Source organism: Haliotis rufescens, unplaced genomic scaffold (genome assembly GCF_023055435.1).
Source record: "Haliotis rufescens isolate VD_foot unplaced genomic scaffold, xgHalRufe1.0.p SCAF_14, whole genome shotgun sequence".
Lineage (NCBI taxonomy): Eukaryota > Metazoa > Mollusca > Gastropoda > Lepetellida > Haliotidae > Haliotis > Haliotis rufescens.
In genome coordinates this window covers 28,651,243-28,667,648 of record NW_025963824.1, presented here as the reverse complement: position 1 = coordinate 28,667,648, position 16,406 = coordinate 28,651,243, and the positions used below count along the sequence as shown (strand labels likewise).

The following is a 16,406-nucleotide window of genomic DNA, read 5'->3' as shown; positions in this document are numbered from 1 at the left end:
TAAATAATGAAGTCTGGACCAGACAATCCAGTGATTGATATCATGAGCAGCAATCTTTGGACTTAGGATATGATGACATGCATCAACCAATTCAGCGAGCCTGACCACCCGATGCCATACAGTAAGAATAACAAATAGCACAAAGGTAATGAAGCCAGATATACAATCTTGATATCCAGCTTAATAATGGTGTAAGAATTGACATCGAAAAATTGCTAATTGCAATAAGCCAGAAGTTAGGCTCGCTGACTTGGTTGATGCATGTCATTGTATCCCAAATACGTGGATCGATGCTCATGATAACAATCACTTTATGTTTGGTTCAGACTCCATTGTTTACAGACCTCCGTCATATAGCTGGAATATTGCTGAGTGCGGCGTTTAACAACAAACAAACAACCAAACAAAAGCTAATCAAACAGTTGATGTAATTATTGCAATACCACAGATTTATAACAGTAATTTACTTTGGTTTGTGGTGTTTTTGTGATGTGCTTTTATCTACATGTTCCCCTCAGTGTTCAAGACCATGATGACTGGTTGTCCAGCAGTCACTTTAAACACTCTCTGCATATGGGAATTCTGGGTTAGAATGGATCCCTAGCAACCTATATTCGTAAGAGGCAACTTAATCAATCGGGTGATCTAGCTTAGTGACTTGGTTGATTCACATGAAACAGTGTCAGTGTGAATGGATTGGACAGCAGTCGTAAGAATATCGTAAGTGATTATCAGACATTGAGACTTTGTTTTAGTGTGTGTTATTGTATAACTCCTCACTCAGCAATATTCAAGCCCTATCATGCCTATGAAGGCAATCTGCAATTATGAGTCTGGACCAGTAAATCCAGTGATCGATATTATGAGCAACGGTCGACACTGTCGAGGTACATTTTTTTACACACCATCAACAAAGTCACTGAGTCTGATCACTGATAGTGTAAGTTGCCCCTTTGTGTTGCTGGGGATCGACAGATAAAAAATAATCTGTTGGTTCACAGATCTTCTTGTCATTTTGCTCCAGTGTCGTGGATCGACGCTACTCAGGTTTTCAGTTTCTGGTTTGCCTGGTCCAGACATTTGGGTCTATCGTGACATTGCTGATTGAAATGCTCTCTTTCTCTCACTCACTCACCCACTCCCCCACTCACTCACTTACTCAAACACCTACTCACTCCCCCACTCACTTTCAAATTCTCTCTCTCTCTCTCTCTCACTCTCTCTCTCTCTCCCTCTCTCTCTCTCTCTCACTCACTCACTCAAACCCCCATTACATCCTACACACCTCCTTTGCTTTTTCTGTAATTCCTTCATTCTGTTTCCTTCAGGACTGTCCGCTGCAGCAGGGATCGGAGTTGACGATCTGCGTCGGCTGTGTATTCTACGACTGAGCTTCGTGAAGGGCTGGGGCCCTGACTACCCACGCAAGAGCATAAAGGAGACGCCATGTTGGATTGAAGTGCAGCTGCACCGACCTCTACAGCTCCTGGACGAGGTCCTGCAAGCCATGCCCCTCAACGACCCCCGACCTCCACGGGGGTTCTTCCTGGGCTGAATGCCAAGTGTTGTGTTGTAAGGGTATTGTTGACGCTTTGTGCGGGTGTTGTGTTATGCTGGTCTGCACAGGACAGGGCTGCAGGGATGGAGCAGTCAGCCGAGTCGACGGAATGAAGACGACGGAGGAAAAAGAGACAATGCCAAATCTACACCAAACCAAAGCATTCTTATATCTGAGTATTTTACTCCTATGTAATCAGGGATAGAGAATTGAAGTGATGGAAGTTTGTTTGGCTTTTATTTTTCTACGGAATTGCAGGTGTTTTTTAGGCATATTTGTCATACAGCAGTGGCTGTTGTACCCCGAGTTAACACTATGACAATAATGGTATGTTCCCTCCTGAGTAATGAGACTACATATACTCCTTGCAATATTTAGGAAAATAATACATTCTGCTTCAGTCTCTGCAAAAAAAAGTTTGAATCTGCTAGCCCGAACTGTGTGGCATTATTCATGTTATTTTAGTCTTAGTATATGGACTAATATTAACTGGGGGCGGTCGGGTAGCCTAGTGGTTACAGCGTTCGTTTGTCACGCCGGAGACCCGGGTTCGATTCCCGTCATGGGTACAATGTGTGCAGCCCATTTCAGGTGTCCCCCGCCGTGATAGTGCTGGAATATTGCTAAAAGGGGCATAAAACCATTCTCACTCACTAATATTAACTGATCTTAATAGACCTTAAGAAATTTTACTGGACAGGGTCTTCGGACTGTTCGATAAAGTCACAGACTGCTGTTTCATATCTGACGCCTATGTTATGATGGTAACTGGGCTAGCAATTTACACTGTTTACACTTAACGCCACTTGGGTCTCCAGAGTGAGTGAGTTAAAATTTAACGTCACATCGGCAGTATTTCAGCCATATAGTGACGAGGGGTCTCCTGAACTATATTCAATACATACACCCTGGCTAATACACTGAGGTTGCCTTGCGGCTGGTTGACTGAAACACAAACTGAAGTGCTGACAATACTGCAGACGAAGGGGACAGTTATTACCTCAAGGTCCAATTTGACCTAAAGGTCAAGGTCATGACCTGACATTACAAGGTCAATGTCAAATATGTCCTTACTTGGTTAGTTTGAAGTAAAGTAATTAAATGTTTGATGGAATAAGGGTTGTTATATCAATCAGGTCAAGGTCATATCAACCAACAGGTCAAGGTCATGACCTGACCTTACTCTGAATGTAATAGAATATTTTAGACTTAGATGTTTAAATGTATTCTAATGTACTGTATTGTGATGTAAGCTTACCAAGCTTGTATTTAACTACTCATATATATCATAGTATTACAGAGCGAGGGAGTACTGGATGATGTGTAGGGAGCAGATGTGGAGGGATCTATCACTGGATTGTCTGGTCCAGACTTGACTATTTACAGACCGCCGTCATATAGCTGGAATATTACTGAGTGCGGCGTTAAACAACAAACAAACTTGTTTTAATTATTCATACATTTTCGTATATATCAGCATAGGTTATCACTCACAAAGAAGAATTTAGACAGTGTGTCATTTTGACACACTGAAATGTTTCTGTTTTTGTGTCATATCTGTCATTCATTATTCAAAACACATTTTATAATACCTTCCAAGCTGAACTGATGATCTTTCTATTTTATATTGGTATTGTCTTCATAGAGGGTCCATTGATAGTCAATCCCGGAGGTGAAGTGTTATTCAAAAGCATTCAATCAAAGTTGTCTTTGACAAGAGCTGACATGATTGTGTAATTATTTCCCATTTCTCCTGAAGTTGTTCTGAGGATGTGATATTTGTCTTACTGCAGACCTTGGAGAACTTGTTTTAATCATGAACTTTGAAGTTTCACTTGGGCTAGGGTCATACAAAAAGACATAAAAGATGGTACTTGTTATTTCCTGGCCTGGCACTTGCATTAAAAGAATAAAACAAATACTGGTCGGCTCGGAGTCCGTATGCTGTATTGTCATCCAAGTAGGTGCTTCTACAGTCATCCTAGAAAGTCCTAAGGTTGTACAACAGTGCATCTAAGGTCGTACAAGATGCAGTCCATCTAAGGTCGTACAAGATGCAGTGCATATAAGGTCGTACAAGATGCAGTGCATCTGAGGTCGTACAAGATGCAGTGCATCTGAGGTCGTACAAGATGCAGTGCATCTGAGGTCGTACAAGATGCAGTCCATCTGAGGTCGTACAAGATGCAGTGCATCTGAGGTCGTACAAGATGCAGTGCATCTAAGGTCGTACAAGATGCAGTGCATCTGAGATCATCCTTGAAAGTGCTTTTACAGTCAACCCAGATGCAATGCTTCTATGGTCATCCTAGAAAGTGCTTCTAAGGTCATACTAGATGCAGTGCTTCTAAGGTCAACTGATGTGCAGTGCTTTAAAGGTTATCCCTGATGCAGTGCTTCTAAGATCATCCTAGACACAGGACTTCAAAGACATCATACACTAAGTGTTTCTAAAATATCTCCCATCCAGTGCTCTAAGAGACCCTTGCTCAACCAGTGCTCTTAGGCCAACCTACCAGTGTTTCTGAGACGCCCCTCAGTCGTTACTTCTAAGGTCTGCAGTAATAGTCGGACAGGTTCTGGTATAGTGAGAGAGAAAGTTGAGCTAGGCTATGGCTGCTTGTGCTCGGTGTTCGTGTTTCGTCTTCCATCATTGACTTATGTGATGTCCCGTGTGTTGAGACTGACTGCCCCCAACTGAGATCAAAGCATCCAAATCCTTCAAATATCAACATAACGAACATTTTGGAAGAGTTGAAGTCTATTTAGCTGACAATGTATTAAGCACAATAAGGATTGTTTCAGAGTACAAGTCTCAAGGGAATATGTTACCATGACATTGTAGGTATGTTAGGTCATGCTCACCTCAGAAATTCAATTTGAAATGTTGGACGTTGTCTGATCTTGGTTGTAGGTAGGTCAGTGTACATATCTGTGTTACCATGGTTACTTGTCAATATCATCAGTGCTATATCTTGTCATGTTGTTACCATGGATACGTCATGTTGTTTACTTCCAGCCATCATTATGTTTGATTACAATGTTGTCATGGTTACAGTACAATTTGAACAAGACTTACCGACCATCTGCCACTTCCATTCTTTAGAGCCTGATCATCCGCATTGATATTTATTGCTCTGTTAATTCAAGGAAATTGCTTAGCTTCCAGCAGTTTATATGATCATGAAAGAAGGTGTAGTTGTGTAGATTGAGGAATGTAAGTAATATAGGTTTAGTGTTTGGGGCGAAATTTTTGTTTGAGACGAAAAGTTTTCTCATTCAGTACTAATGTGAAGGGTGAAACTGTTTTTCTTTAATTACAAACAAAATAGTTTTCAGAACATCCTGCAAGTCTGTCTGTTTTTGTGCGTTAAACCTGAAGAAAAAGTGTTATTTTCCAGCATTTTGGGGAACAGATTTTGTTTTTTCAAAATTGTCCCAGCTACATCCTCAGAATATAAAATGGTCGGCTGCATATTGGTGTGCAAGTTTCTCCGAGTTGAGTATTTTAGCTGTTTTAGATCTGACCTGAGCTGCAGGAGCTCTGGTCATGGGGAGGAGCTCTTCGTGTTGCTGATGAGATTTTACAGAAACTTTTAATGGTATTTGTGTCTTGGGAAGCACATTGTATTATTCAGTTTTATTATTTCTTCGGTTGAGAAATGATGCCTCGTTAGGGTGAAAAGCGGAGTCAACCCACTGGTTTGTATTGTTTTGCTTGGATTAAGGATCCGCCGTCTTTAAAACTACAAATAACGAGGTATTGCCATCAGATATAAGGTTTATGATTCATGTAAGGTCCCAACGTAGACCGATATTTTTTTTATATTTTTTTCTATCACCTACTCATCCAAATCAAACTTCAAATCCAGTACAACCATTATATTTCTTAAAGGTTTCAACATGCCAACAAACGCTAATGGCATCTTCCAGCGGCAAGGGAGTTAACTTACTCTACAGGTGGAAACTGGACTTTTATAGTCCGTTAACTCCCTTGCCTCGGGAAGATGTGCTAATGGTTGATATTTTTTCTTCATGCACTTAGTTCAGATTATATATTCCAAGCGAAAACCATGTCAAATGTATGAAAATGAGTTTCCAAATATACTACTGAATATCTGATCATTCACACTGATCTATAGTGATACAGTAATTTTATACGATTTTAAATGAGAACTATTCATGTAAATTACACAAGGATGTTTTATTTACTTTTGTCAGTCGTGTAAATTCTATGGTAGACTTGAAATGGTTCTTTTCCAGTGTCAAAAGCAATGGGATGGAATTAAATAATGTGGTAAAATTTGATCTGATGAACAGCCTAACATCAAGTATTTCATGTCATGAGAGTCTGATGGATGGATAGCCACTGAACTGTGTTATTAGTTGAATAGTCAGTTTTGTAGTCGGCCGTGGATCACTTTATCATGAGGTGAAGAGTCACTCAAAATGTGAATTGGCAATCAATTTGTTATCAGATGAATATTCAGTTTTGTATTAAGGGATAACCTGTCTATTTGTCATTTATGAGTCAAGTGAATAGTTTGTTAATTATTAAATATCATGTAGGATCGGTAATTTGTCAATAGACTATACGTGAGGTACATAAAATGGTCAGTCAGTTATCAAGTGAGAGCCTCGCACCAAATGAAAGTTTTTTTAAATGCCTAGTCGATGATTATCAGATGACAATTAGTGAAGTATCAGATTCACTGTCTCTGTCATCACATGACTAGAATTGACTACTCTGCCACACTAAGTACTGTCCTGAATTGAATTCATTGGGTGGGAGGGAGTGGGTACACAATGAGATATGCAGAATTGCATCCCTGAGGCAGGACAGGATGCCAGGGTCACAGTTCATGTCCGCCCCAACATTAAGTGGCCATGTGGTGATGTATCTAAGTACTGTTCAAAGCAGCGTCACATATCTCTCACTGTAATTCATTAATTTGGGAGCAACCATTTAATATTCTTTGGATGAGGTCAGTGCTTCTCTGCAGGGTAAAGCATACAACACAGAAAAGTTTTCAAACCATCCAGCTTGTTCATTGAACAAACTTATCTTTTGTAAAACCTGAGGACAATTGATTTTTTTGGAGCAGATAATTATTTTTTCCAAACAATATCACTGCCACCCACCAAAATATAAAAAAATCAAATGGCCTATCATTTCAACACAGTGACAGTCTGGAGCATGACACATCAGTTTCCTTCAGACAAACATCAGACTTTTATGAAGAATAGTTTGTATCAATAGGCTGCATATTTGTTTGTTTATCAACCATTTCTGTATTTTCATGTCTACTTTCAAGGCTTGGCATTCCACCGTGTAGTGTTCTCACCTAATTACAGAGGGCTTTTATCAAGCTATTCATTTTAATCTTCTGCATTTCAAACCATCCATCGACTTGGGTTGTATTTGTACCATGAGGAATAACACTAGAAAAGTAGAATGTGGACAGCTTCCTGTTTTATCATCCAGAACATGTTCCACAGGAGATATAGCTTGGATGAGATCAATTGATATTATTATCCCAGGATATGTGCTGAAGGGATCGCATCACAATGCTATACAGACCATTGTGATGTCATCGGTTACCATGACGTCAGAATCAAATGACTAATAGCTGCCACTGAAGCATGTTAGCTGTACCTTTTACATACAGGAAACAGGTTGTTACTGTTAAAACAATGAAAAGTTTGAAGAAATTGTCTTTTGATATCAAATATATCAACAGTCGTCCATAAAAATTAAAGATTCCTTTTTCACTTTTATCAACCTAAGTTGATATGTTTGATATCAAAAGACATTAGGGTGAGATTCTGTATGCCTCCTATCCTCTGTATTTTGATTTTGAAAGTGTTCTTTTGATAAGGATATGTTTCGAAGATACACAGAACTTGATACACAATATGCAAAGTGTATATTGAAACAGAAGGACGTTTCTGATTATTCCTGTCAAAAGTTTTGAATGTTTACAATTCACTAACTAGAGACTTGTGGTAGTACTATTATCCCTGTGTCGATCCTGTTATTTTGAAACAGGCGTTGTGAGGGTTGTCATGGGAACCGATCCAGATCAGGTGATGGTGTGGAATGCAGGATTGTAGTTCTTGGCAGACAGGTAATGGCAGGGACACATCGTATATAGTAATTGGGCTATGTGTCCTAGGCTTCATCTTGTATCATCTCTGTAACGAATGTGAAATAAAGTCATGTTCAAATTTTATTCGAGTCCTACTTGTTTCCAAACCAGTGATGCTGCTTGCTCTGCAGGATTCTGTCCCCTTGGTAACTACATGATCGGAGGATACCCCATATAATCACCTGCTGTCGATCCGTAGCCTGGAGGATCCAATGATCGTGGGTGTAAGTACTTTGTATCACCTGTTGTTGATCCTTGGCTTTCAGATCTGTCGACTGGGTTGAAATACTCTATTTCGCCAGCTGTGGATCCATGGCCTGCAGGATCCGATGACTGGGATTAATTACTCGATTTCTCCTGATGTGGATCTATGGCCTGCAGGATCCGATGACTGGGATTAATTACTCGAGTTCTGATGTTTATCTATGGCCTGCAGGATCCGATGACTGGGATTAATTACTCGAGTTCTCCTGATGTTTATCTATGGCCTGCAGGATCCGATGACTGGGATTAATTACTCGAGTTCTCCTGATGTTTATCTATGGCCTGCAGGATACGATGACTGGGATTAATTACTCAATTTCTCCTTATGTGGATCTATGGCCTGCAGGATCCGATGACTGGGATAAATTACTCGATTTCTCCTGATGTGGATCTATGGCCTGCAGGATCCGATGACTGGGATTAATTACTCGATTTCTCCTGATGTGGATCTATGGCCTGCAGGATCCGATGACTGGGATTAATTACTCGATTTCTCCTGATGTGGATCCATGGCCTGTCAGTTCGTCTTGTCGACACTTATGAGCGCTTCAGTCATTTGATGACACTACCAACCACTACAAATAATTTACAGCAAACTCTACTGCCACAAAACACTCCCCCTTCAAGACAAGAAAGTTTTAACGCATTGTAAGAGGCGACTTAGGAGATCGGGTGGTCAGTCTCGCCGACTTGGTTGATGCATGTCATGTATCCCAAGTTAGTGGATCGGTGCCTCTTGATATCAATCACTAGACTCTGGTCCAGACTTGATTATTTACAGACCTCGTCTTATTGCTGTAATATTGCTGAGTGCGGTGTAAAAACAAACGAACGCCTTGTGAAAACTCAGGGCACCACAGTAATCACAAGGAAATCATTCATGAATATCTCTGTGTATTAATTAAAATGCTTAAAAAAAATAAAACGTAAACGATTATTTTATTAAAGTTGAGGTGAAGAGTCGGTACCAGTAACATGAGAAAAAACACTAGGTATTCCTAGTTCATCTGAACAGCCTGTACCCAGATTTCCTGCCTGTGGTCTCTAATGCCATGTTATCAATCTGTCTAGTATTAACCCACGGCTTCCAGGTATTATGCTCATGGTGGGTAGACGTTTCATATCCTTTCTCAATGACTTGTCCCCAGACCCGTGAACATCCGGGGTAGAATAGGTCTTCGGCAACCCATGTTTGCCGTAAAAGGCGACTATGCTTGTCGCAAGAGGCGACTAACGGGATCGGGTGGTCAGGCTCGCTGACTTGGTTGATGCACGTCATCGATCCCAATTGCGTGGATCGATGCTCATGATGTCAATCACTGGATTGTTTGGTCCAGACTCGATTATTTACAGACTGTGGTCGTATAGCTTGAATAGGTGTTAAACAAGTCCAAAGATTGCTGCTCATGATATAAATCACTGGATTGTCTGGTCCAGACTTGATTATTTACAGACCGACGTCATATAGCTGGAATATTGCTGAGTGCGGCGTTAAACAACAAACCCACCAACCAACCAACTCGTCCCCAGGTCTGACCTTGGTGTTACAGCTGATATATCCCAAATGAAACGCCAGACCATGCTATAACTGACATATTCACCAAACTAAAACACGAAACACCCGACCTTCGTGTTATAAAAGTTCCATCCAAAATGAAACGCCATTCATCCACCCAGCCCCACCCAGCCCGGGAGGAAGAAATCTTCAGATGTGAACTGACGGTCAATGATAGTCCCAGGGATAGGAAAATCCTTGTAGTACACCACCGTCCCCCCTGCCAGCCATGCACCCCACCAGCCGTACGTCCCGGTGGTGATGATGCTGTGATTACACATCGTTAACATCGAGAGATGGACTTCTTGAGAAGCACGTTCAGTGACTACGACGTCAGGGGATTGAAAGTTGGCCCTACACCATGGCGTATCATCGGATATGAAAATAAATTTAACCGAGCCGAACTTCCTTCTCATGTATTCCATGGCGTTCACAATGTACGACTTTGGTGCCTCCTTGAATCCAAGTTTAACCGCGCCTGGTATAAGCATGTCAGTCCGCCTGACGTGAACACACACAGTCAAGGGACTACTCGTACCATGTAAATACGTCCTGAATGTCCTCGCAGCCTCGTTGCGTATATGTTCCTTGAATACGAACTCTTTTCGTATCGTTGTTTCGAGGCCAGCGAAATATTTCCAGGATTGAACAAATCCATCTATTGTGATGTTCATTGTCGGTAGTGTCTCGAATTTCTTGTCATATGTGCACGGCGTGGGGTCTGACACAGGCCGGACACACTGCGCATGTTCCATGCGTGTCCGTCGTATGTTGAAATACTGGGCAAGAGGATGCGAATAACGTATGTACGCCTCCCGCTTATTTTTTGCTGCAATGCCCAGCAAGGATGCGTATGCAAACATCCAGTTTCCAAGGCGACCATGATGAGAGAGTGTGAGGAAGAGTTTCAAATGTTCGCTTTGCACATACGATCGTATCCGATTCGTGCAGGCTCTGTAATCTTTATCAAATGTATCCTTATAAACTGACACCAACGTTTCGATGCCAACAATGCACGTCAGAGTCGAAAAACACAGAAATGATATCAACAGTATTAACAGTAGTGATGACAGTCGTCGTTTTATCCTTCTGTTCATAGTGTGGCTGTCTCTCCTTCATTCTGCAAAGACCATGAAATAAAACAAACTGATTAGGAAGGAGCATAGTTCGGCCCAGAAAGTTAACTGTTATTTTGTTTGTTTGTTTCTTGTTTAACGCTACACTCAGCAATATTCCAGCTATGTGACGGCGGTCTGCAAATAATCGAGTCTGGACCAGACAATCCAGTGATTGACATCATGAGCATCGATTAGGACCGATGACATGCATCAACTAAGTCAGCGAGCCTGACCACCAGATCCCGTTAGTTGCCTTTTACGGCAAGCAAGGTTTGCTGAAGACCTATTCTACCCCGGATGTTCATGGGTATTAACTGTTGTTAAGTAAATTACTTGAACATAATACCCGCGGTGTTGAACAGGGATTGGTGTGCCTGTTGCTTTTGGGAAAGAAACGTTACTTAGATCAACAATGAACATCAGACGTAGATATTTACATCAGATCGCGATGAGTGCGAAAGGCACTCCATGTGGAAAATCAAACCCGAGCCTTCGGCATGACGAGCGAAAGGATTAACCACTAGGCTACCACATCGACCAGTTGTGTGAGTGATTATACTGGAAGTGACAGCAAGCTAGTTCCCTACAGACAGGACCGGTTGATTGGTTTGTGTCAAGTCAGCATTATTCCTGCTGTACAAATGACTGTGGCCTGTACATAAACGACGACCCGTGAAGATCCGGGGTAGAATAATCTTCAGCAACCCATGCTTGTCATACAAGGCGTGATGCTGTCAATCACTGGATTGTCTGGCCCAGGGTCGATTATTTACAGAGTTGGGTACAAAATGTCTGAAGGGAATTTGTTTTACCGCAGCCCTGGCAAAAACTATTTAGATACACGTATAAAACGATCCGATCATTCATGCACTGAAGTTGACAAACGCTTTATAGAAATTGGCACTAGTCCTGAAGTCCTTGCCAAACTGCCCAATAGTAAAGGTATCCTAAGGACTAGTAGAACTTAGCCATTTTTAAAGGTTTTGCTATATGTTATCATTATAAGGACTAGTGGACTAAACATGTTAGTTTCTACCGCTGGTCCGGGAATTTGTGTGGGTACCCGGGACCTTCTCAGGACCCACCCGACTCGAGTACCCGAGTTACCCGTCCCAGTCCTAATATTTATATATCTAAATGAACACTCGCAGTGACACCGTAAACATACACATTCTGATAATGTCAGCCCGTTGCATCTACACAGTCGTTTCGAACGACCTACATACAACTACAAACACAGCAAGCTAACACACCTACTGTAAACCTGTCCTGTTTTACACTGTGTGGTGCGAACAACACGCTGGGCGAGTTGCACTATTTATAGATTTCAGTCAACAGATTTACCAGTATGAATAATTCTATATATGTGCAGGGGGGTCATGGGAGTCATAAATGCCATACAGAGACACAGGGAGGAGGGAAATGACCCTATGACTAAGTGGTTTTACCTGGCACGAACACCCCGGGTATTGGAAAGGGGAACCAGATAAGGGAGATAATTCCATACTACCTACTAACACGCATACCACTAGAAATTACAGTTTGAGCTGGTACAGTTACCGTATTTGACGTAATAAGCGCCCACAGCGATATTTGCTGATATATTGGCTAGTGAACAATTCCAATTAGCACCCCTTCCGATTGATCAATGTACACAAGACGTATTTATTCGTGTATAATACGCACGCGTGTGTTATATATGCACCCTTAATTATGGGCAATTACATTCTGGAAAAATATATCTGTCGTATATAAACATTTCAGGCTGTCAGTATAAACCACAAAATTGACGATTTTTCCACCAAAATAATATTCTAATAAGAGCCCCCTATCTATATTTTGAGAGCGTCCTGGGCATGTGGGCATTTCAACCCGGGTCCTCGGCGTTACGAGCGGACAACTCGGCGGAATAGACAGACACTGGAGATCGATATGGTTTTGGTTTCATTTGGCTGTCCTAGACAATTGGTAATGCAAATGTTTTCATTAAGTACTTTCGCATGCGTGCCATTGACATGTTTCATCAGAAATGGCATTCAGATATTTATGAAAGTTCAAAATATTATACTTATCGCCAATTCAAGTCATTGCTTGAACCAGAATCTTATTTATCAAATTTACGGTACAAGAATTCTCGTAACACCCTTATTCGTTTTAGACTTGGCCTGAATGATCTAAAAATTAACACAGGGAGATTTTCATCTATTGAGAAATCGATACGATTATGCCCATTTTGTGACATTGTTGTCGAAGATGAATACTATTTCATGTTTATTTGCCCTATAAACGAAAATCTAAGAAACAAGTATTTACCGCAGTGGTCTCTATCTCATTTTAATGCTAAAAGATTGTCTTCATTACTGTCTTGCAAGGATCTTATAACACAACATCAACTGGCTTTGTACATACATAATGCTTTTTTGTTACGAAGTGAATTGTTACCTTGACTTTGTATTTTATAAAATATGTTATGTAACTCCGTTGTAAATGGGCCTGTGGCCTTTCATACAATAAAGAATTGAATTGAATTGAGTGTTTGAGTGAGTGAGTGAGTATGGTTTTACGCCGCTTTTAGCAATATTCCAGCAATATCACGGCGGGGGACACCAGAAATGGGCTTCACACATTGTCCCCATGTGGGGATTCCAACCCGGGTCTTCGGCGTGACGAGCGGACAACTCGGCGGAATAGACAGATACTGGAAATCGAGTGTTGGAGTGAGTGAATGAGTATGGTTTTACGCCGCTTTTAGCAATATTCCAGCAATATCACGGCGGGGGACACCACACTTTGTACCCACGTGGGGATTCCAAGCCGGGTGACGAGCGGATGGTTTAACCCCACCGCCCCGAATCACACCACAGCCATGGCAAAACGCTGAAAATCACGTTCTTGAAATAGACCGTCAGTTCCGCCAAAGATCGAGACGGTGTAGATGTCAGATATATAAGTTTATCATCATTTTACCTGTAAAAGTACCTTTTCAGGCTAATCACAGTGTCAGTTATGATAGGCTAGATTAGGTAGATTTGATAAGGTTATTTTGATATACGCTATTTTCATAGCCCTAAGAGACCCGTGAAGATCCGGGGTAGAATAGGTCTTCAGCAACCCATGCTTGCCGTAAAAGGCGACTATGCTTGTCGTAAAAGGCGACTAACGGGACCGGGTGGTCAGGCTCGCTGACTTGGTTGATGCATGTCATCGATCCAAATTGCGTGGATTGATGCTCATGATATCAATCACTGGATTGTCTGGTCCAGACTTGATTATTTACAGACGGCTGTCATATAGCTGGAATATTGCTGAGTGCGGTGTTAAACAATAAACCAACAACGTATCATAGCCCTATGATTCGTGTTAATTTTTCATGCGAAATGACCGATTAACTGAAGTAAAATGAAAGAATCGTGTGGTCCTTAACTTCTTTTGAGTAGTATATATTGAATAACTGAACAAATAAATAGAGCCAGACTGATCTAGAAGCAATGAAGGTTTTCAAACGTACCCACCGCACGAGGCTGCCCGTTCACATGCTCGGCCTTGCCGCGCACAGTCCACAGACAGTCACGTACGTGTTGTCGCCCAATGGTGCGTGCATGATGATGACGCCACCTACGTGCACACACTCAGTCGGTTGATATATTAGCGGGACACGTGACAGGAATATCTGGGATAGCGGGTAGGAGGGTCATAAACACTGAGCTGCAAAGCAAACTCAACATCTGTGACGTCAAACACCATATCACGGTAATGACCTTGCCCTTATGTTTTCAAAAGGGGTCAGTTCAAATATTCGATGTCGGACACGTTAACGCTAATATTTAAGAAACATTACCCCCCTGACTGAAAAAAATCTCTAAAATATTGATGTCCGTTTCAAGTCTGTCAGACTTGTTCATACCCCTCCCCACAAACTTATTAACATATTTATCCGACATTGAACTTCTGAACTGCTCCCTCATGCCCCACTTGTCTATACAGGCACGGAATAACCCGAACAGACCCGATTGTAGACGCACATATATCCCAGAAGAAAGGTTGTGTATAAGGTTGCTTGCCATCATATGGCCTACACCTGATATGGTCTACACCTCATGGCATACACCTCATATGGCCTACACCTTATATGGCCTACACCTCATATGGCCTACACCTCATAGGGATTACACCTCATATGGTCTACACCTCATATGGCCTACACCTCATATGGTCTACACCTCATATGCCCAAGACCTCATGGCCCACACCTCATATGTCCTACACCTCACTTGACCTACACCTTATATGGCCTACACCTCATATGGCCTACACCTCATAGGGATTACACCTCATATGGTCTACACCTCATATGGCCTACACCTCATATGGTCTACACCTCATATGCCCTAGACCTCATGGCCCACACCTCATATGTCCTACACCTCACTTGACCTACACCTCATATGGCCCACACCTCATATGGCCTACACCTCATATGGTCTACACCTCATATGGCCTAGACCACATATGGTCTACACCTCATATGGCCTACACCTCATATGGCCTACACCTCATATGGCCTACACCTCATATGGTCTACACCTTATATGGCCTAGACCACATATGGTCTACACCTCATATGGCCTACACCTCATATGGCCTACACCTCATATGGCCTACACCTCATATGGTCTACACCTCATATGCCCTAGACCTTATGGCCCACACCTCATATGTCCTACACCTCACTTGACCTACACCTCATATGGCCCACACCTCATATGGCCTACACCTCATATGGTCTACACCTCATATGGCCTAGACCACATATGGTCTACACCTCATATGGCCTACACCTCATATGGCCTACACCTCATATGGTCTACAACTCATATGGCCTACACCTCATATTGTCTACACCTCATATGGCCTACACCTCATATGGCCTACACCTCATATCGCCTACACCTTATATCGTCTACACCTCATATGGTCTACGCCTCATATGGTCTACACCTCATATGGCCTACACCTCATATGGTCTACACCTCATATGGCCTACACCTCATATCGTCTTCACCTCATATGGCTTACACCTCATATGGCCTACACCTCAAATGGCCTACACCTCATTAAACAAGAATAAGTTATAATGAAAACTTGGTTGTTTGGTTGGTTGATTGGCTTGTTGGTTGTTTTACGCCGCACTCAGCAATTTCCCAGATATATGACGGCGGTCTGTAAGTAATCGAGTCTGGACCAGACAATCCAGTGATTGACATCATGAGCATCGATTGGGATCGATGACATGCATCAACCAAGTCAGCGAGCCTGACCACCCGATCCCGTTAGTCGCCTTTTACGGCAAGCATAGGTTACTGAAGACCTATTCTACCCCGGATCTTCACGGGTCATGAAATTGGTAATTGGTTAACAAGTTTACTATTATCAGCTAGTTGAAAAAAAATCAATCAAAATTCAGTGATCACTGATAATAAAACCAGAACAAATATACAAGCTGATTACCTAAGCAATCAAACAAGAATAATTAAAACAGGGTAGCTCACAACGGACAAGATGCACAGACAGCCAATTACACCCCACGTTACCAGAAAACTGTAGGCCAATTTCACTTAGAAGCTGCTTGGGTAAAGTTTCTTAGTTGTATTCTATATGTAGATGTTATGGTTGTTGGATGCCTTGTTATTTATATATATATATATATATATATATATATATATATATATATATATATATAGAGAGAGAGAGAGAGAGAGAGA

At 41.8% G+C, this 16,406-nt stretch overlaps 2 protein-coding genes across 12 annotated transcripts in view; one reads left to right on the top strand and one right to left on the bottom strand.

The window, feature by feature from the left end:
* LOC124152673 (mothers against decapentaplegic homolog 4-like) overlaps positions 1–7,791 on the top strand; it is a 64,409-nt gene extending 56,618 nt beyond the window's left edge. For 8 of the 9 annotated variants that reach the window (XM_048395230.1, XM_048395229.1, XM_048395234.1 and 5 more), the window contains 2 exons: positions 1,329–3,706; positions 3,811–7,791. In XM_048395230.1, the coding sequence (XP_048251187.1) occupies positions 1,329–1,555 (227 nt within the window). In that variant the 3' untranslated portion in view covers positions 1,556–3,706; positions 3,811–7,791. Of the gene's footprint in view, positions 1–1,328; positions 3,707–3,784 lie in introns of all 9 variants that reach the window. The other variant, XM_048395231.1, reaches the window with a different exon arrangement.
* A 1,102-nt stretch (positions 7,792–8,893) lies between these two features.
* Positions 8,894–14,286, bottom strand: LOC124152706 (galactoside 2-alpha-L-fucosyltransferase SEC1-like). Of its 3 annotated transcripts, none has more exons than XM_046525742.2 (2): positions 14,157–14,286; positions 8,894–10,646 (listed from the first exon to the last, which is right to left on the bottom strand). In XM_046525742.2, the coding sequence occupies exon 2, from the start codon at positions 10,621–10,623 to the stop codon at positions 9,637–9,639; it is 987 nt and encodes a 328-aa protein (XP_046381698.1). In that variant the 5' UTR covers positions 10,624–10,646; positions 14,157–14,286; the 3' UTR covers positions 8,894–9,636. The 3 variants fall into 3 exon arrangements, with proteins under 3 accessions (XP_046381698.1, XP_046381697.1, XP_046381696.1); XM_046525741.2 differs by having other exon boundaries at positions 14,153–14,265; XM_046525740.2 differs by lacking the exon at positions 14,157–14,286 and adding an exon at positions 12,093–12,141.
* Between the last annotated feature and the right edge of the window lie 2,120 nt (positions 14,287–16,406).

What these genes read in the sequence shown, in the direction of transcription:
- LOC124152706 (XM_046525742.2), bottom strand. Translation starts at nt 10,623, where the DNA reads ATGAACAGAAGGATAAAACGACGACTGTCATCACTACTGTTAATACTG.